Source organism: Asparagus officinalis, chromosome 4 (assembly GCF_001876935.1).
Source record: "Asparagus officinalis chromosome 4, Aspof.V1, whole genome shotgun sequence".
Classification (NCBI taxonomy): domain Eukaryota; kingdom Viridiplantae; phylum Streptophyta; class Magnoliopsida; order Asparagales; family Asparagaceae; genus Asparagus; species Asparagus officinalis.
This window is the reverse complement of record NC_033797.1, coordinates 14,276,925-14,304,870: the sequence shown is the minus strand read 5'-3', so window position 1 is coordinate 14,304,870 and position 27,946 is coordinate 14,276,925. Positions and strand designations below refer to the sequence as shown.

Sequence of the window (27,946 nt, the reverse complement as noted above, 5' to 3'; positions counted from 1 at the left end):
TTAACGAAAAATAAAAAAGAAGTCAAATTGTCCATGCTGTCATCAATTAAACCTCAACCCAAACTCCTCCTCCCCCATCAACTTCCCATTTCTTAATGTACCATATTACCTTCAAAACCCAACAACCGCAAAAACAAATCAAAAACCGAAATCAAACAAAACGAAGAAAGATCCCAGTTTTAACCCATCACCCAGTCTCCCCTCTTCTCCTCAAAACCCATGTAATTTAGATCTCTCCACCCAAAATCACACCGACCCAGATGGCGATTTCAGCGAATTCACCATCTTCACCGGCAAAATCCATGGAGGCCATGGCCATGGCCTTGCTGTTCTCGTCGCTGGTGGTGGTTTTGGCTGAAGAGGGAGAAGCCCAGAAAGCTCCATGGAGGATTCACACTCTCTTCTCTGTGGAGTGCCAGAATTACTTTGATTGGCAAACTGTGGGCTTAGTGCACAGTTTCAAGAAAGCCCAGCAGCCTGGGCCCATTACTAGGTTACTGAGTTGTACTGAGGAGGAGAAGAGAAGGTATAAAGGAATGGGCTTGGCTCCAACATTTGAGGTGCCTTCTATGAGCAGGCATCCACGGACTGGAGACTGGTCAGTTTTGACCCTTGTTTTAGGTTTTGAGCTTGTTTTAATTGGGCTTGGTGCTGAATTTTGAGAGAAATGTCGGTTTTTTGTTGGGTATGCTTGAAATGTGTTGCATGCATGAATGACTCCATTGGAGAGTGGTGTTGATTGATCAGAGCAAAGGAATGTGTCTTTCGATTCGCATGTTTAAATTTTTGCTAGATGATTTTCGTCACAGAAGGTAACTGGGCTGCTGGAAAGCTATTTAGGATTAGAAAATGCTATTTATGGAATGGATGTGGTGTTTAATATTAAGAAGCTGAAAAACTTGAACTTTGAAAGAAACATATGCAATTTTTTGTGTGTTAAATTTCTTACATAATACCCACTTAATCACCAGCAGAGTACAAAAAACTCTCAACAGGGGATGGGATAGTTCATTATGTTTCGTTTTTATTCCATAGGCTGCTTCTTTCTTAATATGTTTTTTTTCCCTCTCCTACATTCACTTTATACCCTTTAATTGTGTCCTGATCTGAAAATTAAGAACAATGGACGTGAAGATGAAACATAGGGTACAACCAAACATGGAAACGGGTCAAGGTAATTCTTACTCAGCAGGATATGGGGATATGTTGACATGACACTGTAATATCTGCATATATGTAGGCGTGTATGTATGTGTGCGTATCCATATAGAGTTGGTAACCTTGTTTGGATATGCATTCATAGATATGTGCATGCACTTGAGCATGGAAATTATTTCTAAAATTTACGTATAATGTGAATAAAGCAAGTGCGTGAGAAATGTAGGACAGATGTCTAGGAAGTGCTTAAAAAGGGTTCTAAATTAGAACATGTACGCTATAGTTAAGGACATGTTTAAGAAATGTCTGACAAATATTTGAGGAGTGTCTCACATGTACAAGTTCATAATTCAAATACCTGTGATAAATGGCCTAGATCCCCTATGGTATGATTTATCTTCAGATTTCTTGTCATACTCCATAGGATTGAGCTGAGCCTAGATTTCCCCTCCTTTTAAGTCCTTAATGCAAATGTACAACTAAATTCACAAAAGCTTCACCGTCTCAATACTGAAATGATAGAAGAAGCTGGAGTTTGGACCTGCCGTTTCATCTTAAAGGCGGCCTCCTCTAAATGTCGAGTTTCTGCACAAGAACATAGGAACTTGCTGGCTTTTAGAGAGCCTTAACCTTACAAGGGGTCCTTCCAGAAACTACTGCTGCAGTTCCCTCTAGTGTTGCATATTCCCTCAAGGACTGCTTCTTGGCTCTCATGAACACCCTCAATGTTGTAGTAGGATGATTTCTTTCTTGATCAGATTTCTTCTAATACTTTCCATTATGTTTAGAACTATTTACATCTTGATACTAATTCATTTTGTTTGAAGGTTTGTATGCAATATTTTTGCTCAACTCTTGTACATTTTCCCTGATGTTTTCCTAATGTATCATTGATGTGTTTCTTTTTTTTTTTTTTTGTCTGGATTTCAACACTCAGCCTCTTCATTTTTCCTAAAGGTATTTACACTCCTTGTTGTGTGTATAGTTACCAAACTTGCATATTAAATTTCCTGAGCATGTGCATTTTATCGTAAAACTTATGTTGTATATCTCAGTTCTTCCTTCTCTTTTTCTTGGACTTGCTGTCATGTTCTTGTTATTTTCTAATGACTTCTTCATCAGCCATGATTACCAGCAATTTCCTTTTCGATTTCCTTCAGGTACCCCGCCATCAACAAGCCAGCAGGTGTAGTGCATTGGCTTAAACATAGTAAAGATGCAGAAAATGTTGATTGGGTTGTAATATTGGATGCGGATATGATTATTAGGGGTCCAATCATTCCATGGGAACTTGGAGCAGAGAAAGGAAAGCCTGTAGCTGCATTCTATGGGTATGAATATCCTGTTGACATCAAAATTTTAATATATCTGTTTTAAGGCATCCAACTGGAAAGGAATCATCTTCAAGCATTTAGTAATTACCTTCTCATCCCTTGGGTCTTCAGGATTCAGATACCCGAGGCTTATGATTGTTAATATAGTTTTGACATCTCAGTCAAACTATCATCATCTACTAATCCAAATGCAACTGTGTATTCTATACACTTCTCTAATAGGAGCCTTAGTTTCTCATTTTCCTGTGTTTTATATAGGAAACCTTGAGGTTGACTTCCAATCTCATATCGTTAATAGGTGAACAGAACATAGAGGTTAGAATGGTTTGCTCTAAATTCTCAGTTTTGTGACTTCTTTGGCATAAACATGTGCTCTTTTTAAAAAATAAATAAATTAGATGTTGTTCCAATTAGTCCACTCACATTACCTGAATTCCTTTGATTGGCTCTATCCCTTTCTTATTTTGGTCATATTTTGCTTTAATTTAGGTCATGTATTCTCCCACGTCAAAACTGTTCTCGAGACAGATTGTGTGAATTTCCATCAGTTAATTATCCAGGATTAGAAAACATTTCTATGATCTAGGTTATCCCACATATGCTTACAGCCTCCGAACTAGGATCAGATGATGTTGGTGAAGAACTTGTTTTTTTAACCCGTGCATTTCATAGTTAACATTTAGCACTTCATTTTGCGAACTGTTGAAAGTCTCAGAATTTTGATTTTCTTTATTTATATTTACCATGACTTGCATGCTCAACTTAGGTACTTAGTGGGATGTGACAATATTCTTGCGGGTTTGCACACTAAGCATCCGGAACTCTGTGATAAGGTTGGTGGCCTTTTGGCCATGCACATTGATGACCTCAGGGCTTTAGCACCTATGTGGCTCTCCAAAACAGAGGAGGTGCGAGAGGATCGTGTGCACTGGGGAACAAACATAACTGGTGACATATATGGACAGGGTTGGATTAGTGAGATGTATGGCTATTCATTTGGTGCTGCAGAGGTTAGAAGATAGTATTTCATTATGCTGTCACCTATTTCTTATGTCATTTTAAGATCTCTATAACAAGAATTTATTTTCTTCTCATGGTCTACTTTTTTCAACAGGTAGGCCTTCGTCACAAGATAACTAATGATTTAATGATCTACCCTGGTTATATTCCAAGACCTGGAGTGGAGCCTATACTCATGCACTATGGCTTACCATTTAATGTTGGCAACTGGTCGTTTAGTAAGTTAGAACACCATGAAGATGGCATAGTCTATGAGTGCAACCGTCTTTTTCCAGAACCCCCTTATCCTAGAGAGGTAGGAAGAAGCATTAAGTTTGACATTTTGTTTGTCACTTATGCAACCTTTATTTTGAAGTGTGATTCCTCATAATTTTGCTGACTAACATGTGCAAAATTGCAGGTAGTCATGATGGAAGCTGATCCAAACACAAGACGTGGCTTATTTTTGAGCATCGAGTGCATCAACACTTTAAATGAAGGACTTGTCCTGCACCATGTTTCCATGGGCTGTCCAAAGCCAAAGTGGAACAAATACTTAAGTTTCCTGAAAAGTAAAAAGTTTTCAGAGCTCACTCAGCCTAAGTATTTGGATAGCCATCGAACAAATGGACAGAATATTGAGCAAAAACTGGAATCACAAAGTAGTGGACAGAATATTGAGCAAAAACTGGAATCAGATGAATCACGAAGTAGACATCCAAAAATACATACCCTTTTCTCGACAGAGTGCTCACCATATTTTTGGACAGAATATTGAGCAAAAACTGGAATCACAAAGTAGTGGACAGAATATTGAGCAAAAACTGGAATCACAAAGTAGTGGACAGAATATTGAGCAAAAACTGGAATCACAAAGTAGTGGACAGAATATTGAGCAAAAACTGGAATCACAAAGTAGTGGACAGAATATTGAGCAAAAACTGGAATCACAAAGTAGTGGACAGAATATTGAGCAAAAACTGGAATCAGATGAATCACGAAGTAGACATCCAAAAATACATACCCTTTTCTCGACAGAGTGCTCACCATATTTTGACTGGCAAACTGTAGGGCTTGTACATAGCTTCTATTTGAGTGGCCAGCCGGGTAATATCACTCGCCTTCTGAGTTGTACTGATGAAGACTTGAGGAAATATAAAGGCCATGATTTGGCCCCCACTCATTATGTTCCTTCTATGAGTCGACATCCACTCACTGGAGATTGGTAATTTATTGTTCCCTTCAGTTGCTGATGCAAGCTCTTTAGCATTTCACATATTTGTCACATAGGATATTTTCCTTTATCCAACAACTTTTCGCGTTCTAGGAAAATCTGTCTCAATAAGGCATAACTTTATTTGTAACGTAGGACTTCTATTGTATAGCTAGCTGATTGAGTTCTATACTTCTATGTATATATCCATCCGCTTATGGTGTGGTTTTCTTTTCGTATATGTTTCTACTTATTATTGCTTTCCTTTGTTCCTCTGCTCTTACTCATTTTACTTCTGCAGTTAAACATCATTTTTTAATAATCTCTATTTGCCTTGGCAGGTACCCAGCAATCAATAAACCAGCTGCTGTTCTCCATTGGCTTAATCATGTGGATACAGAAGCGGAGTTCATAGTCATTCTAGATGCTGATATGATACTCCGGGGTCCCATAACACCATGGGAATATGGTGCAGAACGTGGTCATCCTGTTTCAACTCCCTATGGGTAAGACGTGAAAACAATGAATGTTCTTTTTCTATATATACCCCTTTATATCATGTGTATTTACAAAACTACCCATCAAGTCTCAATAGTTGAAACCCCCCCCCCCCCCCAACCCAAAAAAAAGCACAAAAATGTCATCAACTATGGAAAAAATATCCCTCAAATCAACAAATCATAGTAACTATCTGACTATTTCATTGACATTTTTACATTGTAGTTACAAATTAACCTTTCAAAGTTGATTTGTTTTGCATATATGTGTGATTAAGGGGTGCCAAAAAAATGAAACTATTTTATAACTAGGGTTCAAGATGACCAGTGTTGGATAAACCTTTCTTTCTTTTATTAGATACCTAATTGGATGTGACAATGAACTTGCAAAGATCCACACTCGCAACCCGGGAGCTTGTGACAAGGTCGGTGGCGTCATAATTATGCACATTGATGACCTGCGAAAGTTTGCTTTACTGTGGTTGCATAAGACGGAGGAAGTTCGAGCTGACAAAGCTCATTATGGGACTAATTATACTGGGGATATATATTCATCTGGATGGATAAGTGAAATGTATGGTTACTCCTTTGGTGCAGCTGAGGTATGTTTAATTTTCTTATACATGTTTTTTGCTTGGTTGACGTCAAATTATATATGGCATTTTGCATTAACTTCAAAACATAACTTCTAGCATGTATAAACAAAAGTCTGTCAACTTCATCAATTTATGGGACTGATAAAGAAATAAAAATTATACCGCAAGAACTGTACTAAAAGAAAACTCATATCATTAGCTATGCAACGACTCCAAGCTTGCGCAAATGTTCTCCCGGTGAAGAAGATGTGGGTGAGGTAACTCATTATTGATAATTAGTATTTACAAATCTGAAGTTAGAAAGACTTGAATATTGGGCACTTTATAAATATTCGATATAAAGCCACTAGATTTGAAAGTCTTACCCAGTTGAAAATGACACGAATGATCCACCTCTGTAAACAGAGTGAAGATCTTGATTGTAAAAAATCAAAAGAAAAAATGCCAACAGTCTGATATCCAAAGAAATCTCCTTTAAACCCTATAGCAAGAAAAATAATCCTCTAAAAAAAAGAACCTAAATTTAGACAACTCAGAACTATTAGAAATTAGAAATTTATCAGTTCATGTGGGCATAATATCAATAGAACTCCTGAAGTTTATACTGAGGATATAATGATATTTCTAATAGCGATGCCAGTCTTGTAGCTAACATGTGACAAATTCTTCATGCAGTTAAATCTCAGGCATGTCGTAAAAAGCGACATATTAATTTATCCTGGTTATATTCCTGAGCATGGAGTCAAATACCGTGTCTTCCATTATGGCTTGAGATTCGGCGTTGGAAACTGGAGCTTCGATAAAGCTGACTGGAGAAATACTGACATGGTAAATACATGCTGGGCGAAGTTTCCGGAACCTCCTGATCCTTCTATGATCTCTGATACAGATGATGAAAATAACCGACAAAGAGATCTTTTGAGCATTGAATGTGGCAAAGCACTGAACAGAGCTCTCTTTCTCCACCATCAAAGGAAATGCCCCTCTCTGGATTCCCTTACCAAAATGAACACTCCCGAAAGATTTCATCCATCAAGAAAGATATTTGTCCCAATAGATGTATCTAATGCGTCATCTGTTCTTGGATCGAGCAATGAGCATAAGTCCCCAAGGGTTTGGATGATTGGACTCTGGGCTCTCTCTGTGTTAGGTTTCTTGGCTGTTATCTCGATGGGGTTCGCAAGGCAGAGACATGAGGGTCCGAGGATGAAGGCTAGTAGACGCAAAAAGTTTGATGTTGGTTCTTCAGATGCATGATCAGAATCTCTATATGCTGATCTTACTTTGTACAATAGAGGGTAATGATAGACCAACGCTGGATTAAAACTTATGTTTTAGTACGATGAAAACGAAAAAAGTGCCTGAATCAAAGAGCCTAGAACAGTTAGAAGCTGAGTTGAGGGTGACCACAAGATGGTGGATTCTTCACTTGCTGGTCAGACCTTACGTACTATTGGAGAAAGTATACTGAACTTTTTTTTAAGGGGGAAAAAATTGTTACTGGCAGGATTCTAGGAGGAATTAATCATTGACCGAGAAGAATGTGAGAACAGCCAAAATTTTGCAGCTTTTTATGAATTTTCTTGAATTCATGTACTTCTACTGAGGGGAGAGATTTGTGAAGGGATGCATTTCTTTAAAATTAAACATACAACATAGCTCCTGCTTTTATTTACTCCAGTGGGTTATATGTTTCAAACTGTAGATGTTTTAAATCTGTACTTTGTTAAGAGCATCGTGAGTTCATCTGTGGCTGTGGTATTGTCAATATCATAACATCTGCTAAAGAGCTTAACATTCCGTGATATGGGAAAGAACTGCAAGTAACAACCGTTCAAAGCAAAATTATACTCCTCCATTTGTTTTTCAGAACTAAATGGTTTTCTGGATATTTTGGAATGTCTTCTTCTCTTTTTTGCGGTAAACTAGTAAACGGATGTGAGTCTTTTGAACTCAAATTCAGATAAGCCCTCGATCTATTATTTCAACCTATTAAGCCCCCGTGATTTTGGTTTTGATTCTAGTTAGCCCCATTGGTGGTTTAACACCCAAAACACTACCAAAATCAAAATACTGGTTAGGCTAAACTTGGATTATTGCAAAAATAGTCGCATACAACTCACATGAGATATTTATAATCCCTTGATCATAATTGGGGAAGATTACTAGGGGGAAATGGTCTTGTTTATTTTCACTCGTGCAGTCGCAAGTCTGATATCCTCACTTGAGGTAAATTTTCTTTTGTTTTTGGTTATTTTTTACTTAGAATCTCTCTGATTGGCTGTTTGTTAATGAGAATAATTTCAATAAGATAAAAATACCCTTCCTTAGTTATGAAGAACCATCATGGAGCTAAATAGAATCAAAACTAAAACCATAGGGCCTGAATGGATTGAAATAATAGATTAAGGTTGTGGTTAGCAAAACTAACAGCTCACATATTTGATTGTGGTTAGCAAGTCATTTCTAATTTAAATGTTGTAAAACAAATTATCAAACCGCCCTATTACTGATATTGTTCTTAAAAAGTAAAGAGACGTCATAGAGGCAAATTCACGGCAAAGATCAGATTCTATAAAGGATCTTCAAATTGCAAAATTTTCTATTGATTCATACAAAACAACAATAAGGATTACAACAAAGAACACGATGACATACATTGGGCCTGAAAATTATTCCATCTGCATTCTGTTCACCAAGTTTCGCAGCATAAAATTCATGCCTGTGACGATCTCCGAGTAAACTTCTAAAAGCATTTAAACACTTTTTTCTCCGCCTTTGCTCTCATTTGGTTTCCTTCTCTGAGGGTCTCGGCTAAGGCCATGTTTCCTCAGGGTTTTGATATAGTTTCTCATCAGGGTAAACTTGTTGGAGCCCAGATTGTAGAAGTAGTCCCATGTGTAAATCCCAGTCTTGTGCAAGTCATCAAAATCTATTCTGGAAAATAATAACCAAGTTTATAGTAGAAGATAATGAATATAAAAGAGGCGAACAAGTTTTTAGTTCACATCTGGTCACCTGACTCCATAGTTTCCTATTGGTGTTGCTGACATGATACCAACATGTCTTCGTCCAAATATCACCTGGTTCATTGAAGTTAATCTGATCAGGTTGGACATGAAATATTTTCAGCATTATGTCTGTGCGAGTATTTCATTATGATGGACTCTGATACACATAAGTATTTATATATGAGATTAATGGGTATCCTTGTCATAGGAGGGGATTTCCTCCTTGACGGCTCTAAAATCACGTGATTAAGCGACATTGTGGATGATCCGCTCCGTTGAACTTGATCTACATATTCTAAAAACCCAACATACCAAGTTTGGGGTGAACCCGTCGTCGTTTGACCCTTCATCCACTCGTATCAATTTTAACGGTTTTGAATGAATAGAACTTTTCACATGGCTCGATGGAGGGTCAAACGACGACGGATTCACCCCAAACTTGGTGTGTTGGGGTTTTAGAATATGTAGATCAAGTTCAACGGAGCGGATCATCCATAATGTCGCTCAATCATATGATTTTAGAGGCGTCAAGGAGGAAATCCCCTCCTATGACAAGGATACCCATTAATCTCTTTATATATTTCAAATGTTTAGGTAAATTCTAAATAAATTTGAATCACCATCAGTCTACAAAAACCAATCTTAGTCCCATTCATAGATGCAACATCGACATAGTACCAATTTCTTGAAAAAAAATCATAAAACCATCTTTTTACTTGTATAGCCTCCAAATTCTCTTTGTTTTTCAATTCTTTGTGTTTTCACTTGTATCACCCACTTAATAGAAATTAATCTGATCAGGTATGAAAATAGTTTGCAAAAGAAAATAACAAGGATAAACTTTCTATGCAGTAAGCCAACGAAAATATGTAATTAAGTATTACCTTTTCACCACCCACTGACCTAATCTTGCTATCTGCAGCAGGACTATATATTCGAAGAAATTCAGCCGATAGATTAAATACACGACCATCAGAAAATTCCACCATTACCTGAAAATAAATGCATATGTGATTTGTAATACAATATGGATCAAGTTAAATTTAATAGAAGTAATGATGCTTCCTTCTTAAAATTGTCAACTACTTAGTAAAAAGAATTATGAAATTGCATGTAAAACCTCCGAAGGATGTCTTCTGAATAGACAGGAAAGTATTAGGTATACCAAATTTGGAGGTTCCCTACAGATTATATGTATAACAACTAAGATATTACCATATATAGGTTGTCAGATAGCAATTCTTCAAAATCAAGACACATGCATTAGTTTCTAAAATATATAGTATACATACATAAGGTGTATTATTGATATATGAATGACCATAAAAGAGAGAATCTATAGATGATCAATGCAGGACAATAACTCTCAGAAACAGGAGTGACAAGTGTGTCATGCATATTTTTGAGATAACAGAAAGTGCACATATTTATGAATGTGGATGTAAAGATGTCAACTATAGCGTATACTACGCCCACATGCCAAAACTTTTAGTACAGATAATTGTTCAACAAATTACAAAATAATATCTATCAATTGAATGAATGGTACATCATTGTAGGCTGTCTAAAAATCACTGCAGATAGCTAATCCCTACAAAACACTAGTGATAGAGGTCACAATCTGGCGACTTTCATATCAATCAATAAGAGTTACACTTTGACGACTATCACAGCAATTGACGATGGAAGTTACAATCTGATAACTTTCTCAACAACAAAAGAGAATTACGAACTGACGTCTCTCACATCTCAAAGAGCCAAAAGCCAAGATTACAAGATGACAATCCTTGGAACACTCTAACAGAAGAGGTTACAAGATGATAGTCTCTTCAAATCAAAACGCGGAGGTCGTCACCGCGTTTCAAGTTCAAAACGAGGAGGTCGTCACCGCGTTCCAAGCTCAAAACGTGGAGCTCGCCACCGTGTTTCAAGTTCAAAATGCGGAGCTCACTACCGCGTTTTCAATTCTAAACGCGAGGGTCATTTCCAGAACGTGAATCAGGCGTTTGACTGATTCAAACACGTTCTAAACAGCTCCAAAACCACTTTGAACGAAATGAGGGCACTAAGCCACCATTAAGGAGCGATTTAAGGGGTTGGTTACATCCCTTAAACCCCTATAAATAGCTGAGAAATCAGCTAAAAAAAAGGAGAAAATGAGAGAAATTTAGCATCCTTTGGATTATTGGAGCACTATTAAGAGGCTAAGAGCTTTGATCAGAGCTTTTGTTTTGGCTTGTGAACCATTGTCGGTTAAGTTAAAAAGGATTAATTTTCTTTCTGAATTTAACTCTTTTACAGAGTTCTAAAACTCGTTTAGAGTTCTTAAACTCATTAAGAATTTTAAACTTGCATCACAAGTTCTTCCCGACGTCAAATCAAGAGGAATAGACTGACATTCCATGAAGTGAAGTGTTCAGATCGTCAACGGGATACAAGATTCAAACTCTCATCGCTACCAAGAAGAACCCAAGTTTAAACAAAGGTAAGGATCTCTGTCGATTCTTTCTCTCTTTTGTAAATCGGGAAACCGATAAGAGAAAATTATAATTTCTTTTTCTAAGTCGGTTAGAGAGAGATTACATCGAGAGATTGTATTCATTCGTTTCCTAAGTCAGTTGGGGAGATTAATGCAAATCTTATTCTCAATTTTCTCGCAATTTTCCGACAAACAATCATGTTCAAGAATCATGATATTACTATTTTCATTAAGTTTTAGGTTTGAAACAATGAATGACTGTCTGAGCCCATATCACTACAAATTTAAAAGTATACCCTCCAAAGGAGATAGACAGAAAGTGCTTGAAGCAATTGAGAGAAGCATCCTTAACATGATGTTGCTGGCACCAGGGTTATCTTCTAATAATAGAGCTTATGTAACGAAAATGGACTCCATCCTTCATATAAACGACATCATCAGTGCCCTAGTTGTACTCCAAGATGTCCACAGCAAAATGGGATTGGCTACAGAGAACAGTCCAGATAAGTTTGCAAAAGGACTTGACTACTGTAACCAAATTTGTGGTATGCTTTGGTTTATGGTATGGCTACGGGGTAGACTATTTTGAATCATAAACAGTGTGAATGGTGTAGGCTTAATTGGATAAGTTGGGGACTGCCACACTTGGGAGCATGCACTAAGATCATTAAACATTCGGATCATTTGGGAAATCACATATGTATTATCTGTGTGCTTGTCGTGAAAGGCACACATTTCGAATTCAAAGGCATGAAATAATGTTATTGATAATAGAAAGAGCACAGGTGCTAAAATGCAATAGGTAATACTTGACTTATTTGGTTGTAGCTATGCTGAGCAGACCATGCATGCAACTAAGGCACAATACCTAATGATAAATAAGATGGGTGGGTTTAAAGTAAATTAGCTAAATACATCCAATGATAGAGACGAGGAAGGAGTTGAAGTAAATCAGGTAATAACTTACTTAACTTTTTATTCAGTGGAAGGTGTATCGAACAATCCATCTACGCAACTGCGATAAAGTATCTAATGACAAAGAAGGAGGGTTGATGTGAATTAGTTACAAATATACAATGATAGAGAGAAGTGTTCTTTCTGGGGGTTTGGAGATAGAATTGGTGAAAAAGCTTTAGATTTCGAAGTATGTATACCTCTAAACTTTAATCCTTTTCCAAGCATTACCCAAAAATTTACAGAAATCACATACTTTCTCATATTACTTAAATGAATCTCAGTTTGTTTTGGTGAATTTCCAAGTCGATTTGTTTAAGCCAAATAGGCAAAATATACCAAATTGTAAAGCATATAACAACAAACTCCTTTTATCCCAAAAGGGCAAACACAAATTTTATGAGAGAAATCATACAGGTTATTTCCTTTTAAATTCATCACTCATTATATCTAATCCTTGGAATCCATCCCTTCACTCTACAAAAACAAAAATGCAAGCTCAACAACAGGTCGAATTGGGCAAAAGCCAGTTACAGATTAAACTAAAAACCCATGAAATCCGACACTAACCCCTCTTAAATCAAGTGGGTAATCTTCATAATCTTGTAATTTAGTGCTAAAACTAAACTAAGAAATGGGTATGCATAGAAAAGAGATAAAATTTGAAAATGAGAAAAAAAACGAAAAAAAACAGAGAGAAGCTTACAGATTTAGGGGCTTGAAGGGAGAATTTGGTGAGACGAGGAGACTGCGCTGAGGCGTGCAGGCCTCGACCGAGCGCTGCGCCCAGCGCAGACATGATGATGCTCCGCTCGAGCTCGATTTGAGCTTTTGCTTCTCACAAAATTTTGGTTGGGAGCTTTCTTTAGAAAATTAATGGGCTGCTTGTTTGTGAAATGTTGAAGCATGTGGCCCATTTTTATGCTTTTACTTTGCATAGTTTGGGCCTTAACAATGGGCGTGAGGGAGGGTCCCTACGAACGAGAAGGGACAATTATTATGCTCGATATTTATTTGTCCAACTATTCGTCTAAATTCGACTTAAGCATCTCCAATGGTACATCATTCCTCTAAAAATGACGTACGAGGAACTGTAGCACCTTCTATATTAAAAGAATGTTGTTATTGTTGGATTTAATCTAATAAATTTATTTGTGGGCACATATAATTAATCAATGTGTATTGCTATCTTTTAGGATAACCCACTAAAGTGATCAATCAAGTTGGGTTAATGGGTATTTAAATAAGTCATGGGGTTATATGTGCAGATACCAGGTTGTAATTGTGATTTGTTGAGGGGCCAAATTGCAAATTTACAACATCTATAAATAAGGGGTTATGGTCCCTAATCTAGGGTTACATTCTCTATTTCTCTTCACCCCCATCTAGAGAGAAATTCGGCTATAGAGAAACCCTAAGGTTAGAAGATCCAAAACTCATCTCAGGTTTCATCTATGGATTCAGGTATAAGCTTCCGCTCTTTTGATTATTGTTAATCTCTTCGAATTAATCATGGCTTTATGGTTTTAGATCTCAAGTTTTTATTAGATCTAACAAGTGGTATCAGAGCCAGGTTTGATTAATTCTTAGGGATTTAAGTTTTAAAATTGGTTTTTTTTTATCTTAAATCTCTGGTTTTTGGATTAAGATCTGTTCTCGGATGAACAATAATGTTCGGATGAACAGTAACGGCTGCTGAAAAGTTTTCGGGTGAACAGTAACTTTTTGGATTTTTTCTTCGCTTTTTTTCTTGGTCTGGATCACGAAATTTTTTTTCGATTCTGGATCTAGATTTGAAAATAAAAATCAAAGAATTTTTGGGTTTGATCTTCGGTCCCGTGCTCCTCGCCGGCGAAGTTTCGCTGGCGGCCTCGCCCTCGACGGCGGCGGTGGCGTTAGGAAACCCTAGGGTTTCGACCTCTTGGGTGCCGGAGCAATGGCGGCGGCGGTTTCAGTTTGAAACCCTAAGGGTTCATGTGTGAACACATGGAGAAATTTAAGGAGGTGGTTACCTCAAATTTTGGCGAGGCTTGAAAGCTTCAAACGAACCTCGCGTTCGTTCTCAATTTTAACGAACCTCGCGTTCGTTCTTAAGGTGAGCCTCGCGCTCAGGATTAAGGTGAGCCTCGCGCTCAATTTAAACATACTTCGCGTTCGTTCTCAGGTGAGCCTCGCGCTCAATTCAAGCTGAGCCTCGCGCTTAGTTCTCAGGTGAGCCTAGCGCTCAATTCAAGCTGAGCCTCGCGCTTAGTTCTCAGGTGAGCCTCGTGCTCAATTCAAGTTGAGCCTCGCGCTCAGTTCTCAGGTGAGCCTCACGCTCAATTCAAGTTGAGCCTCGCGCTCAGTTATCAGGTGAGCCTCGCACTCAGTTATCAGGTGAGCCTCGCGCTCAATTCTTAGGTGAGCCTCGCGCTCAATTCAAGTCGAACTCTGCGTTCATCCTCAGGCGAGCACTGTGCTCAATCCAAACGAACCTCGCGTTCGTTCTCAACTTGAACCTCGCGTTCATTTTTCAAACGAACCTCGCGTTCGTTCTCAAGTTGAACCTTGTATTCGGTTTCAGTCGAACCTCGCGTTCAATATTCAAACGAACCTCGCGTTCGTTCTCAAGTTGAACATCACGTTCATTTTCAGACGAACCTCGTGTTCGTGCTTAAGTGAGACTCGTACTCAATACAGTCGAACCTCGCGTTCGAAGTCAAGCGAACTTCAATTCAAATATTATGACACTAAGGTATTAAGGTTGTCTCTCACTCCAATTGATTAATTGAAACAAGAAGTTGCCAAAGTAACCTCTCTTGTGTAGATTGTTCATGAGGAATGTGAGATGTTTGTGTGTATGCTTTCGTGTAAATATTTAATCGGCCCAAAGGAAGGTTAATATTTATTTAGACTGTATACACATCTGCGATGATAAGCGTGTGACAATTATAAGGTTTACATGTGAATAATGAATCGATCCAAAGATAGTTTCATTATTTGACATGAGTTATTGTCAATGTTTGATCATTGCAACAAGGTATCACTTACAAGTTAATATTACTGTCCAAAGACTTGATATTAATGTTGTGCCGGTATCTTGGATGGGGATTGTCATTATTTGAATTTTATTGATTATGGTTATTGATGTGAGCATTTGTTGTTTTATTTCAGCTAATGCATCTGCTGCAACAATTTCTGCTAACATCAACTCAATTCCCATGCTAAATGGGACAAACTTCAAGGTTTGGAAAGAGAACATATTAATTGTTCTTGGCTGCATGGATCTTGACTATGCATTAAGAACTGAACAACCCCAACCTCTCAATGCGGATAGCACTCCTGATGCAAAGAAGGAGCATGAGAAGTGGGAGCGTTCAAATCGCATGAGTCTTATGATCATTAAGCGCGGCGTTCCGGAAGCCTTCAGGGGCATAGAATCCGAAGGGATTACTAAGGCTAAAGATTTCCTTGCCGAAATTGAGAAGCGTTTTGTGAAAAACGATAAGGTAGAAACAAGCACGCTCTTAGCTCGCTTGATTTCAATGAAGTATAAGGGCAAAGGAAATATTAGGGAGTACATTATGGAAATGTCTCATATTGCTTCAAAGCTTAAGGCACTTAAACTCGATCTTTGTGACGAGTTATTAGTGCATCTGGTTTTGTTGTCTCTTCCTGCATAATTCAATCAGTTTAAAGTCAGTTATAACTGCCAAAAGGAGAAATGGACTCTAAATGAGCTCATTTCATACTGTGTGCAAGAAGAAGACAGGTTGAAGCAAGATAAGACGAAAAGTGCTCATTTGGCCTATGCCTCTAAGGATAAGGGCAAGAAAAGAAAGAATGATAATGAAGCTACTAAGGGTCCAGTTGAGAAGAAACAACATAAGGATAATCAGGGTTGTTTCTTCTGTAAGAAGCCTGGACATGTAAAGAAGGACTGTACAAAATATCACGCCTGGCGTGATAATAAGGGTACGTTCCTTGCTTTGGTCTGTTCTGAGGTTAATTTAGCTTCAGTACCTAGAAACACTTGGTGGTTAGACTCTGGTGCTACTACTCATATAAGTGTTTCTATGCAGGGTTGCCTGAGCTACCGAAAGCCAAGTGATGTTGAAAGACACATCTTTGTGGGCGATGGTCAATCGGTAGATGTGGAAGCAATTGGGCATTTTAGGTTGCTATTAGGAACTAGTTCTTATTTGGATTTGAAAGATACTTTTATAGTACCGTCTTTTAGACGGAATTTAATTTCTGTTTCTGTATTGGACAAATCAGGTTATTCTTATTCATTTGGAAACAGTCAATTCAGTTTATCTTTTAATTCAAATGTTGTGGGAACCGGTTACTTGAGTACTTATGACAACCTATATTTGCTTGATACAATTACTTCTTATAATGAAACTTTGCATGCGGAATCGCGTGGTACTAAGCGTAAATTAAATAAGGAAAATTCAGCGTCATTATGGCATAAGCGCTTGGGTCATATCTCAAAAGGTAGAATTGAGCGTCTTGTGTCTGATGGCATTTTGGATTCCCTTGATTTTTCGGACTTCGACGTATGTGTTGAATGTATCAAGGGAAAACAGACCAAAGTTAAGAGATTAGGTGCCAACAGATCTTCGGATGTCTTAGAATTGATACATACGGATATTTGTGGGTCATTCCCTACGGAATCCTAGAATGGTCAACAATATTTTATATCATTCATAGACGATTACTCACGTTATGGGTACCTATATCTCATTCATAAAAAATCTGAGTCTCTGGACATGTTCAAAACCTATAAAGCTGAAGTTGAGAATCAACTCAACAGAAGAATTAAAACCGTTAGATCTGATCGTGGTGGTGAGTACTACGGCAGATATGATGGTTCAGGTGAACAACGTCCAGAACCATTTGCTAGATACCTAGAGGAATGTGGTATCGTCCCACAGTACACCATGCCGGGTTCACCTAGCATGAATGGTGTAGCTGAAAGACGAAATAGGACTCTTAAGGATATGGTAAGAAGTATGATCTCTCATTCTTCTTTACCAAAGTCTCTCTGGAAAGAAGAACTTAAGACAGCAGCTTACATTCTGAACAGAGTACCAAGTAAAGCAATTGCTAAAACACCTTATGAGCTTTGGACTGGTCGAAAGCCCGGTTTAAAGCACTTACATATTTGGGGATGTCCAACTGAGGCAAGGCCTTATAGGCAAATAAAAATAAATTGGACTCCAAAACAGTTAGCAGCTACTTTATTGGGTACTTTGAACGCTCTAGTGGCTATAAGTTTTATGATCCCACACTAAGGAATATTTTTGAGACGGGAACAACAACATTCTTTGAGGATGTTGAGTTTGGGGGGAGAAATAAGGTTAGAGACATTGCTTTTGAGGAGGAATTGGCTTCAGACCCAATCCATTCAGTTACTTTTGACAATATTCAGGTTCCTATATCTGTTGTTGCTCAAGAAGTAAATCCGGAACCTGAAGATGACAATGTTAAACAACTCCCTGTTCCAGAAGAACAAACTCAACAACCTCAAGAACCAGTGCCATTAAGGAGATCCACGAGAAAAAGGAGAAATGCTATTCCGGATGATTATATTGTATTTCTCCAAGAACATGAGGAAAGTAATGGAATGTTGGAAGATGATCCAATCAACTTTCTTCAGGCCATGAAAAGTTCTAACTCTCAACAGTGGATTGATGCCATGAATGAAGAGTACAAGTCTATGCAAGACAATAAGGTTTGGGAACTTGTCTCGTTACCAGAAGGTGCAAAACCAATTGGTTGTAAATGGATTTTTAAAACCAAGCGGGATACAAACGGTAATGTGGAGAGGTATAAGGCACGTCTTGTGGCTAAAGGCTATACTCAAAAGGAAGGCATTGATTATACAGAGACTTTCTCTCCGGTTTCATCGAAAGACTCTTTCAGAACAATCATGACACTTGTTGCTCATTATGATCTTGAGTTACATCAGATGGATGTTAAGACTGTATTTCTCAATGGCGACATTGATGAGATGATCTATATGGTGCAACCAGAAAACTTTATGTCAGGAGACCCAAAGAATATGGTCTGCAAATTAAGGAAATCTATCTATGGACTCAAGCAAGCTCCTCGTCAATGGTATCATAAGTTTCAACAAATAGTTATCTCGTTCGGTTTTGAGATGAACATTGTTGATGACTGTGTATATCACAAGTTCAGTGGGAGTAAGTATATTTTTCTGGTTCTGTATGTGGATGACATCTTGCTTGCCACTAATGATATAGGCATGTTGCACGAAACCAAGAGATTTCTATCAAAGAATTTTGAGATGAAAGATCTTGGGGACGCCTCTTTTAAATTAGGGATCCAGATACATCGAGATCGCTCTCGGGATATTCTTAGATTATCACAAAAGAGCTATATCGATAAGGTACTTAAAAGGTTTGGCATGCAAGATTGCAGACCAGGTGACACCCCTGTTGCTAAAGGAGACAAGTTTAGTCTCAATCAGTGCCCTAAAGGTAACCTTGAAATTCAGGAAATGCAGAAGATTCCTTATGCTTCGGCTGTAGGAAGTCTAATGTATGCTCAGGTATGTACGCGTCCGGATATTGCGTACATTGTTGGGATGTTAGGCAGATACTTAAGCAACCCTGGTATGGATCATTGGATAGCAGTCAAAAGGGTTATGAGGTATCTTCAGAAAACAAAAGATTACATGCTCACATACAGAAAATCAGAGAAATTAGAGGTCATTGGGTATTCGGACTCTGATTTTGCTGGATGCCAAGATAGCAGGAAGTCTACATCAGGCTACATTTATATGTTAGCAGGAGGAGCTATATCATGGAAAAGTGTCAAACAAACACTAGTAGCTTCCTCCACTATGGCAGCAGAATTTGTAGCTTTCTATGAGGCATCCAATCAGGGAATATGGCTGCGAAATTTTGTCACGGGACTGCGCATTTTGGAAAATATGGAAAGACCACTAAGGTTATATTGTGACAATAAATCTGCAGTAATGTATTCTAATAACAACATGAGCTCAACTAAATCAAAACATATTGACATTAAGTTCCTGGTTGTGAAAGAAAGGGTACAGAGTGGACAAATATCTATAGAGTACATTGGGACAAACTCCATGATAGCTGGTCCTCTTACTAAGGGATTGTCACCCAAGGTCTTTCATGAGCATACTGCTCATATGGGTGTGGTATTATTTGAGGATATTATGTTTTAGTGGGAGTTTGTAATTGTGATGCTTTATGTTTGGTTGTATTGTCTGATCAGAATAAAGTATTCAGTTAAGACATTCTGTTACATTATGTTTGGTTTTGACCTCACTAAAGTAGGACCAGTTGAAAATAGACATGTACTGATCACATTGCATGTAATTTTCATGTTGTACATCCATGATTGATCTATGTCGTTTGATTGTATTGGTATATGTGACCATTGATGGGTCGAGTCACGATAAATGTGATGAAGGCCGCTTTGATCCTATATTGATATAGTCAATGGACGAGATTGTTCGGAAATACCTTTTCAGTGATAGCAATTTTTGAGCTCATAAGGTTATACACAATTTAAGGAATCATATGGTGTCCAAGTGGGAGATTGTTGGATTTAATCTAATAAATCTATTTGTGGGCACATATGATTAATCAATATGTATTGCTATCTTTTAGGATAACCCACTAAAGTGATCAATTAAGTTGGGTTAATGGGTATTTAAATAAGTCATGGGGTTATATGTGCAGATACCAGGTTGTAATTGTGATTTGTTGAGGGGCCAAATTGTAAATTTACAACATCTATAAATAAGGGGTTATGGTCCCTAATCTAGGGTTATATTCTCTAATTCTCTTCACCCCCATCTAGAGAGAAATTCGGCTATAGAGAAACCCTAAGGTTAGAAGATCCAAAACTCATCTCAGGTTTCATCTATGGATTCAGGTATAAGCTTCCGCTCTTTTGATTATTGTTAATCTCTTCGAATTAATCATGGCTTTATGGTTTTAAATCTCGAGTTTTTATTAGATCTAACAGTTGTAACCCTCTATATTTGAAGGATTTGGGTGAACTGTAGCACCCTCTATATTAAGAGGGTGCTACAGTAACCCTTCGTATTTGAAGGATTTGGGCTCATATAGAGGGATCCCTCTAAAACAATATTCATATATTTTAATTCCAATTTTACACTCCCATCTCATTTATAACTTTTCATAAATACCAGTTGTATCCTTGAATATAATAAACTAATTATTTAACTTAATATAATTTTTAATTTACTCGTCTATTTTAAATAAAAATTATATCATTGAAATTGTCTTGCCCAAACCTTCAAAATAAGACTAATATTTAATACTTTTAATATTAATTTCAAATTTATCATTATGAAATGTTGAAGTATGGAGAATTTAAAATACATCAAGCTTAAAAAAAATTACATTATTCCATTACCATGTCTCTGCCACAAATGTTCAATGAGTGCATCCCGAAGTTCAAAGTGAGCCTCCCGATCTTGGATTTTCCTATGTCGAGCGAGGAATCGTCTTAATCTTTCATCGTCATCCATCTCGTCAGCATTTGAAGGTTAAGTTGAATCAACATTATCTAGTTCTTCTTCACGTTCATCCACCACAATCATATTGTGTAGTATTACACAAGCAGTCATGATGTCATGTAGCACTCGTTTATCCTAAAAACACAATCATATTGTGTAGTATTACACAAGCAGTCATGATGTCATGTAGCACTCGTTTATCCTAAAAACGTGCTGATCCTTTGATGATGGCAAAGCCAAGCAGTCATGATGTCATGTAGCACTCGTTTATCCTAAAAACGTGCTGATCCTTTGATGATGGCAAAGCATACTTGAAGTACGCCAAATGCCCGCTCCATATCCTTTCGATATCCTTCTTGCATGGCTGCAAAGTACTGCTTCTTTGGTCCTTGGGGTTGGGCTATAGTTTGCACAAGAGTGGGCCATTTGGGATATATCCCATCGGCCAAATAGTAACATGTATCATAATCTTTTCCAAAGATAGTGTAATTAGCAGGAGGCGCAATACCATGTGCAAGTTTATCAAATAAATTTGATGATTGTAACACATTAATATCATTGTTGGATCCTGGCAATCCAAAATAAGCATGTCATATCTATAAATCATATGACGCTACTGCTTCTAAAATAATTGGCTTTCCTTGACGTCCTGAGTATTGTCCTGCCCAAGCAGTTGGACAATTTTTTCATTTTCAGTGTATACAATCTGAACTACCTAACATTCCCGGGAACCCTCTCTCTTCACCTTTCTTTAGCAAACATGTAATATCGCCCGTAGTAGGGTGCCTTAGATATTCTTCTCCAAAAACCTCTATAACAGATCGACAAAATCTCTTCAGACATTCTTTTGTTGTCGACTCACCAATCCTAATATATTCTTCGGTTGCATCTACAGATGTTCCATACGCTAGAATACGGTGTGCAGCTATTACTTTTTGCAAGGTAGATAAACCTAATTTACCGGTTGCATCTCTCTTCTGCATGAAGAAGTTGTCATGATCTGCTACTCTATTGACAGTGAGAATGAATAGATTCTTACGACATCTAAATCTTCTACGAAAAATAGACTCTCTCCATATGTGGGAGTCTCAGAAAAGTAATCATTGCAAAGTCTAGAGTTACCTTCTTCTCTTCCACGATTGATCATCACATGGCCAGGAATCGATCCTCTTCGTTTTGTACACTCGTTCGCTTGAAGACAAGCATGCAGTTGTTTTAAGATTTCCTCCTCCTCCTTCGTCTCTGATAGTTCATGCACCCAATCTTTAAAGTAGAAATCAAGGGTTTCACTATTGGAAGAAGAAAATGAGGAGCCCTAAATTTCAGAAGATGGTCCAGCACCAAAGTTCATTTTGGATATGTTAAGAAAGGAGCCAAATATCACTTGAAGAAGATGGTCCAGCACCAAACAATGTGGGTGAGGATCACAACTCTTTATCATTAGAATGTAAAAGATTTTGGCGGAGAACAAAGGAGCCAAAGATCACTTGAAAGTCGTTGGGACTTAATTATGAAAGTCATAAATAAGTTCAAGGGTTGCATTCGACAGATCGAGCGGCTTAATCCAAGTGGTGCTTCTGAATTGGATATAGTAAGTATCTAACTTTAAATTTATCATATTTTGTTATTCTAAAAATTTCTAACTTTTTTTATATTAGATTATTAAAGCTAAAGCTCTGTATGAGCAAGAATCTAAAGATAAGAAAGAGTTTCAATATGAACACATTAGGCATATTCTAAAGGATACTGAGAAGTGGGCTGACCATACACCTTCAAAGATGACCGTGTCTGGAACCATCTCAAATGCCGAAGGATCAGAGTCGAACTCAATGGACTCCATTAATCTGATGGGTGATGAACAATCTCCTGCCAACAACTCATCAAGTCGACTCGTTGGAACAAAGGAGAAAAATGTGAAGAGCAAGATCCTCTCCCCATCTGAGTGTAATGTTGATATTCTTAAGAATATCAAAGAAATGCAGGAAAAACGTGAGCTTGGAAGGGAAACCATGCAACAACTAATGATGATGAAATTAGAAAATGATAAGAAAAGGTTAGATCAACGGGTTGTACAATTAGAACAGCGCGATCAACTCTTGGCTCAACAGCGTGAGCAATTTCATCTTGAGCGTGATCGTGAGGATAGAGAAATACTATCAATTGATTTGAGTAAGATTGTTGATGTAAGGGAACCTGTATTTTTTGAGAGGAAAAAACAACAAATCATTAGAAGAAATAGCGGTGATTTTCAATTTGATAGTTCAACTCATGTTTTAGGAGGAACTGGGTATTGGGGTCCGTCAGGGTATTAGTACGTCACCAGTAGCTATGGAAATGACCTACCGAAATTTTAGATTGTTGTTACCGTATTTTACTTATATAATGTAATTTCTGTATTTCTGAATGTAGTTCCATTGCGACGGGTTATATAGATCCCCACATATTTGTTTTATTAATGAATATTTTTATTTTATTATATTAAAATAAACTAATTTAAAAATGACTCTAAAAATATTCAATATTAATCTCGTTTAAAAGGTTTCGGCGAGACGGTTCTAAAGGTATAATTTTTATACAAAAAATGTTAAGTTTTAATTATTTTATTTACATCATTAGTTTGTTAATGATAGATTAATTAATATAAGGGAAAAATGCTTCCAGCCCCCAAAAGCCAAGGAAATGTGCTTCCCACCCCCCAAGACTTTGTCAATGGGTGTTTTACCCCCAAAAATAAAGATTCTGTTCTCTAAGCCCCCAAAACACAAAACCCAAGAGATTAAAATATGTGCCCAAAACACAAAACCCAAGAGATTAAAATATGTGAAGACCATAATACCCTTCTCTCTCTTTTTTTTATTAAAATATGATGAGAATTATTTTATTATTTTTGTTTTCTCTCTCTTTTTATCATGATGTACTAAGATGATAGTTGAAATGATTAATAAAGATTATTTTATTATTTTTATTTTTTATTATTTTTGTTGTTTGTATTGGGAGATTATTAAAGTCACGGGTTAATTGTTAAGGTTACGATTTAATTGTTAATATTACGGGTCAATTGTGAAGGTTGTGAATCCTCTCTCTCTCTCTCTCTCTCTCTCTCTCTCTCTCTCTCTCTCTATCATGATGTTACTTTGATGATATTGAAATGATTGAAGAGGATTATTATTTTATTATTTTTATTTTTTATTCTTTTTGTATTTTTAGAATATTCGTTGTTAAGGATAATAGTTGGTTGTAAAGGTTATGCATTGATTGTTAAGGTTACGGGTTAGTTGTTAAGGTTACGGTGGAGTTAGTCAATTAGAACTCAAAATTAGAACTGGGATAATTTGTGGGACAATTTTTTATAGTGTTAGTCCATTAGAACTAGAACTAGGATAAAATTATATAGTGTTAGTTAATAAGAATGAGATAAAAAGTAGAATTGGGAAAATTATAAAAAATTATCCCACTTTTATCAAATTTATATAGAAAAGAGAGAGTTCTAGTCTCTCAAATTGTTCCAAGTTTTTAGCGAGAACTACACGATAAAAAACTAGAACTTTTTTATTACATTTTTATGTTTCATATTTTATTTCTCCATCATCTTCAAACCACACCATAAAATTAGATCACATCTCTTCTTACTGTTCCCTACTATAATTTAAATTAATTATACTTTTTATTAAATATTTGATTGTATAATTAATTTAAATTTAAAAACTATAATATTCATGTTTTATTAAAAATTAACTTAAATTGAGAGATGATGGAATGATGTCTGGTAGATGGAATAAGAAATAGAAAAAAAGGAAAAATTCTATGTTTTTAAATTTATATTACAATAATAATTCCAAAAAAATAAAAAAGTTACAAATTATTATTATAAAATAGTTCTTCAATATTAATTAACACTAAAGTAAATAATTAATAATAATAATAATAATTTTTAAAATGTATAAATAGTAGTCTTATCATCAAAATACATGACTTATATTATTATTGATTTCTAAAAATTATCCTTAACTATACTAACAATTGTCCCACTAAAATATCATGTTTTAGAAAATTACTTCCAATTATCCTATTAAAATATCCCACATTAAAAAATTATCCCATAAGAAAAATTGTTCCACTTCTATCAAAAATGTTCTAGCAGACTAACACCCCCTACGGGTTTGTTGTTAAGGTTATGGGTTTGTTATGTAGGTTACGGATTTGTTGTTAAAGTTACGGGTTTAATTGTTAAGGTTACGGGTTTAATTGTTAAGGTTACAGGTTTAATTGTTACGGTTACGGTTTAATTATTAAGGTTACGAGTTTAATTGTTAAGGTTACGAATTTAATTATTAAGGTTACAGGTTTAATTATTAAGGTTACGGGTTTAATTGTTAAGGTTACTGGTTTAATTGTTAAGGCTACCGGTTTAATTGTTAAGGTTACGGTTTAATTATTAAGGTTACCGGTTTAATTGTTAAGGTTACGAGAGAGAGAGAAGGGATCCATAACCTTAACAATTGACCCGTAACCTTAACAATTAAACCCGTAATCTTAACAATTAAACCCGTAACCTTAACAATTGACCCGTAATCTTAACAATTAAACTCGTAACCTTAACAATTGACCCGTAACCTTAACAATTAAACTCGTAACCTTAATAATTAAATTTGTAACCTTAACAATTGACTCGTAACCTTAACAATTAAACTGTAATCTTAACAATTAAACCCATAACCTTAACAATTAAACTCGTAACCTTAATAATTAAACCGTAACCTTAACAATTAATCCGTAACCTTAATAATTAAACATGTAACCTTAACAATTAAACCCGTAACCGTAACAATTAAACCCGTAATCGTAATAATTAAACTCGTAACCTTAACAATTATACCCATAACCTTAATAATTAAACCGTAACCTTAACAATTAAACCGTAATCGTAATAATTAAACTCGTAACCTTAATAATTAAACACGTAACCTTAACAATTAAACCTGTAACCTTAACAATTAAACCCGTAACCTTAACAACAAATCCGTAACCTACACAACAAACCCATAACCTTAATAACAAACCCGTAACCTTAACAACCAACCCGTAACCTTAACAATCAATGCATAACCTTTACAACCAACCATTATCCTTAACAACGAATATTCTAAAAATACAAAAAGAATAAAAAATAATAATAAAATAATAATCCTCTTCAATTATTTCAATATCATCAAAGTAACATCATGATAGATAGATAGATAGATAGATAGAGAGAGAGAGAGGGGGGGGCGGATTCATAACCTTAACAATTGATCCGTAACATTAACAATTAATTCATAACATTAACAATTAACCCGTAATTTTAACAATCTCCCAACACAAACAACGAAAATAATAAAAAATAAAAATAATAAAATAATCCTCATTAATCATTTTAACTATCGTCTTAGTACATCATGATAAAGAGAGAGAAAACAAAAATAATAAAATAATCATCATCATATTTTAATAGAAAAAGAAAAAGAGAGAGAATGGTATTATGGTCTTCACATATTTTAATCTCTTGGGTTTTGTGTTTTGGGGCTCAGAGAACAGAATCTTTATTTTTGGGGGTAAAACACCCATTGACAAAGTCTTGGGGGTGGGAAGCACGTTTCCTTGGCTTTTGGGGGCTGGAAGTATTTTTTCCTTAATATAAATATAGAGGGCACCATTGGAGCAAAAATTTTGCAAACCCTCTATATTTGAGGAACCTTGAAGAATATTCTCTTCAAACCTTCTAAATATAGAGTATACCATTGGAGATGAAGTTCTATCAAGACAAATCTAATAATTTTTATGATTGTACATTAAATTAATCAAATATATACATTTGTTTGTTTATCAAATGTCCATTCAAAGGTTAATAGTCAATATGTTTTTACAATCATGATATTACGTTATGATTTTTCGTACTTATTTATTATAATGAATTCTATGCTTATTTTTGAGAGAACTAAGAGCCTCAATCGATTTTTGAACAAATATTCAAGTTACAGATTTATACTTCTTCACTATGAAATACCAACTTTTAAATTTAAGTTCTATCAAAACATATATGTTTTGCTTAAATAAAGGATATTTTACTTTTTAATGAAATAATAATGCTGTCTTAATCAAGTGATTTCAGTGAACATTTTAAAAGATATTCATATTTGAAAGTGGAACAAGTTTAGATAACAAATTTGAAAATTCGAATTGGAAGTTTTAAATGAATACGAGTATGGACGGGTTAATATATGCTAAACATACTTCCTCCCTTGTGGCCTTATAGGCAAAAATAAATTGTAGTTTAACAATACAATTTCTTTTGCACCAACAAATAAGCATGATTCCGTTAAGCAAAAGAGGAGGATGACATAGAGTCTCCATTGACTGAGAATGAACAGATCGGAGAATAGCTGTTCACTTTGTACACATGTGGAATCTTCTATGTGTTGGAAATTTATTAATTAATTAATATTATAGAATGAAATAAATCCGAAATCAAAATAAATAAGAGATAAGAAAATCAGGCCTGAACGGGAGCAGTCGTGTATTCACTGCCCTAGAAGATTGGGAACCCGCCTATCGCCCTGGCGCAGATGGTTCCCTCCCCCCTAGCGGTAAAACCCCCCGGAAACGGCCGGCCTCTACACTCAGGCGAGAGTGCAGAGCTTCAGCTCAGATGAAGGAAGTTGCCTATAAAATAAAACTAAAATGTAGATGAAAATAATATGTAGGGGAGAGAAGAAAAACAAGAGAAACTTGTTGTATATTTTTCCTTATTATTTTGAGCTCAACATATGGATATATATATAGGGTTGGAAAAGACGTTACAAAACCCGTGATTAATTCTGTAACGTTCGTCATAAATTTTATAACGTTCCCCATAATTATATATCCGTTACACATATTTTAATTGCATGTTTTAATTACAATATTTATTATAATTCATGAAGGCAAAATTGCCTTTTGTTAACAAAATATCTAACAGTCCCCCCCAAAAGGCAATATTGACTGAAGACTCGGAAATCAATAAATAAATCAAGAAATCATAAAACAAATATAGGTTGGGCAACCTTTCGTATCGTGAATTCGGGAGAGGTGGCTTTCGGCTTTGAACCTTTCCTTAGTGAGTTCATCGCCACCTGGGGGACATAATGGACTAGGCCTTG

At 36.2% G+C, this 27,946-nt stretch overlaps 4 protein-coding genes across 5 annotated transcripts; 2 read left to right on the top strand and 2 right to left on the bottom strand.

The window, feature by feature from the left end:
• Positions 41-7,597, top strand: LOC109836693 (peptidyl serine alpha-galactosyltransferase). 2 transcript variants are annotated; one of them, XM_020404673.1, is made up of 9 exons: positions 41-598; positions 2,319-2,489; positions 3,259-3,502; positions 3,607-3,807; positions 3,913-4,153; positions 4,290-4,716; positions 5,046-5,210; positions 5,560-5,803; positions 6,473-7,597. In XM_020404673.1, the coding sequence occupies exons 1-9, from the start codon at positions 261-263 to the stop codon at positions 7,052-7,054; spliced, it is 2,613 nt and encodes an 870-aa protein (XP_020260262.1). In that variant the 5' UTR covers positions 41-260; the 3' UTR covers positions 7,055-7,597. The 2 variants fall into 2 exon arrangements, with proteins under 2 accessions (XP_020260262.1, XP_020260261.1); XM_020404672.1 differs by having other exon boundaries at positions 3,913-4,179; positions 4,277-4,716.
• On the bottom strand, positions 8,350-13,123 carry LOC109836692. The gene is made up of 4 exons (XM_020404671.1): positions 12,948-13,123; positions 9,693-9,800; positions 8,816-8,880; positions 8,350-8,734 (listed from the first exon to the last, which is right to left on the bottom strand). The coding sequence occupies exons 1-4, from the start codon at positions 13,038-13,040 to the stop codon at positions 8,554-8,556; spliced, it is 447 nt and encodes a 148-aa protein (XP_020260260.1). The 5' UTR covers positions 13,041-13,123; the 3' UTR covers positions 8,350-8,553.
• On the bottom strand, positions 20,802-21,754 carry LOC109838223. Its single transcript, XM_020406680.1, has 3 exons — positions 21,634-21,754; positions 21,083-21,339; positions 20,802-20,906 (listed from the first exon to the last, which is right to left on the bottom strand). The coding sequence occupies exons 1-3, from the start codon at positions 21,752-21,754 to the stop codon at positions 20,802-20,804; spliced, it is 483 nt and encodes a 160-aa protein (XP_020262269.1).
• LOC109838222 lies at positions 22,282-23,083 on the top strand. The gene is made up of 2 exons (XM_020406679.1): positions 22,282-22,362; positions 22,430-23,083. The coding sequence occupies exons 1-2, from the start codon at positions 22,282-22,284 to the stop codon at positions 23,081-23,083; spliced, it is 735 nt and encodes a 244-aa protein (XP_020262268.1).

Coding starts and splice junctions, on each gene's coding strand:
- LOC109836693 (XM_020404672.1), top strand. CDS start 261: ATGGCGATTTCAGCGAATTCACCATCTTCACCGGCAAAATCCATGGAG. Junction 2,490..3,258: donor CCTGTAGCTGCATTCTATGG/GTATGAATATCC, acceptor TGCTCAACTTAG/GTACTTAGTGGGATGTGACA. Junction 3,503..3,606: donor ATTCATTTGGTGCTGCAGAG/GTTAGAAGATAG, acceptor TTTTTTCAACAG/GTAGGCCTTCGTCACAAGAT.
- LOC109838223 (XM_020406680.1), bottom strand. CDS start 21,754: ATGCAGAAGAGAGATGCAACCGGTAAATTAGGTTTATCTACCTTGCAA. Junction 21,340..21,633: donor CGAAGAATATATTAGGATTG/GTGAGTCGACAA, acceptor TTGGATTGCCAG/GATCCAACAATGATATTAAT. Junction 20,907..21,082: donor GGGCATTTGGCGTACTTCAA/GTATGCTTTGCC, acceptor TTGTGTTTTTAG/GATAAACGAGTGCTACATGA.
- LOC109836692 (XM_020404671.1), bottom strand. CDS start 13,040: ATGTCTGCGCTGGGCGCAGCGCTCGGTCGAGGCCTGCACGCCTCAGCG. Junction 9,801..12,947: donor CCCTTCAAGCCCCTAAATCT/GTAAGCTTCTCT, acceptor ATTTATTTTCAG/GTAATGGTGGAATTTTCTGA. Junction 8,881..9,692: donor GGTCAGTGGGTGGTGAAAAG/GTAATACTTAAT, acceptor TCAATGAACCAG/GTGATATTTGGACGAAGACA.
- LOC109838222 (XM_020406679.1), top strand. CDS start 22,282: ATGAAAGTCATAAATAAGTTCAAGGGTTGCATTCGACAGATCGAGCGG. Junction 22,363..22,429: donor GTGCTTCTGAATTGGATATA/GTAAGTATCTAA, acceptor TTTTTATATTAG/ATTATTAAAGCTAAAGCTCT.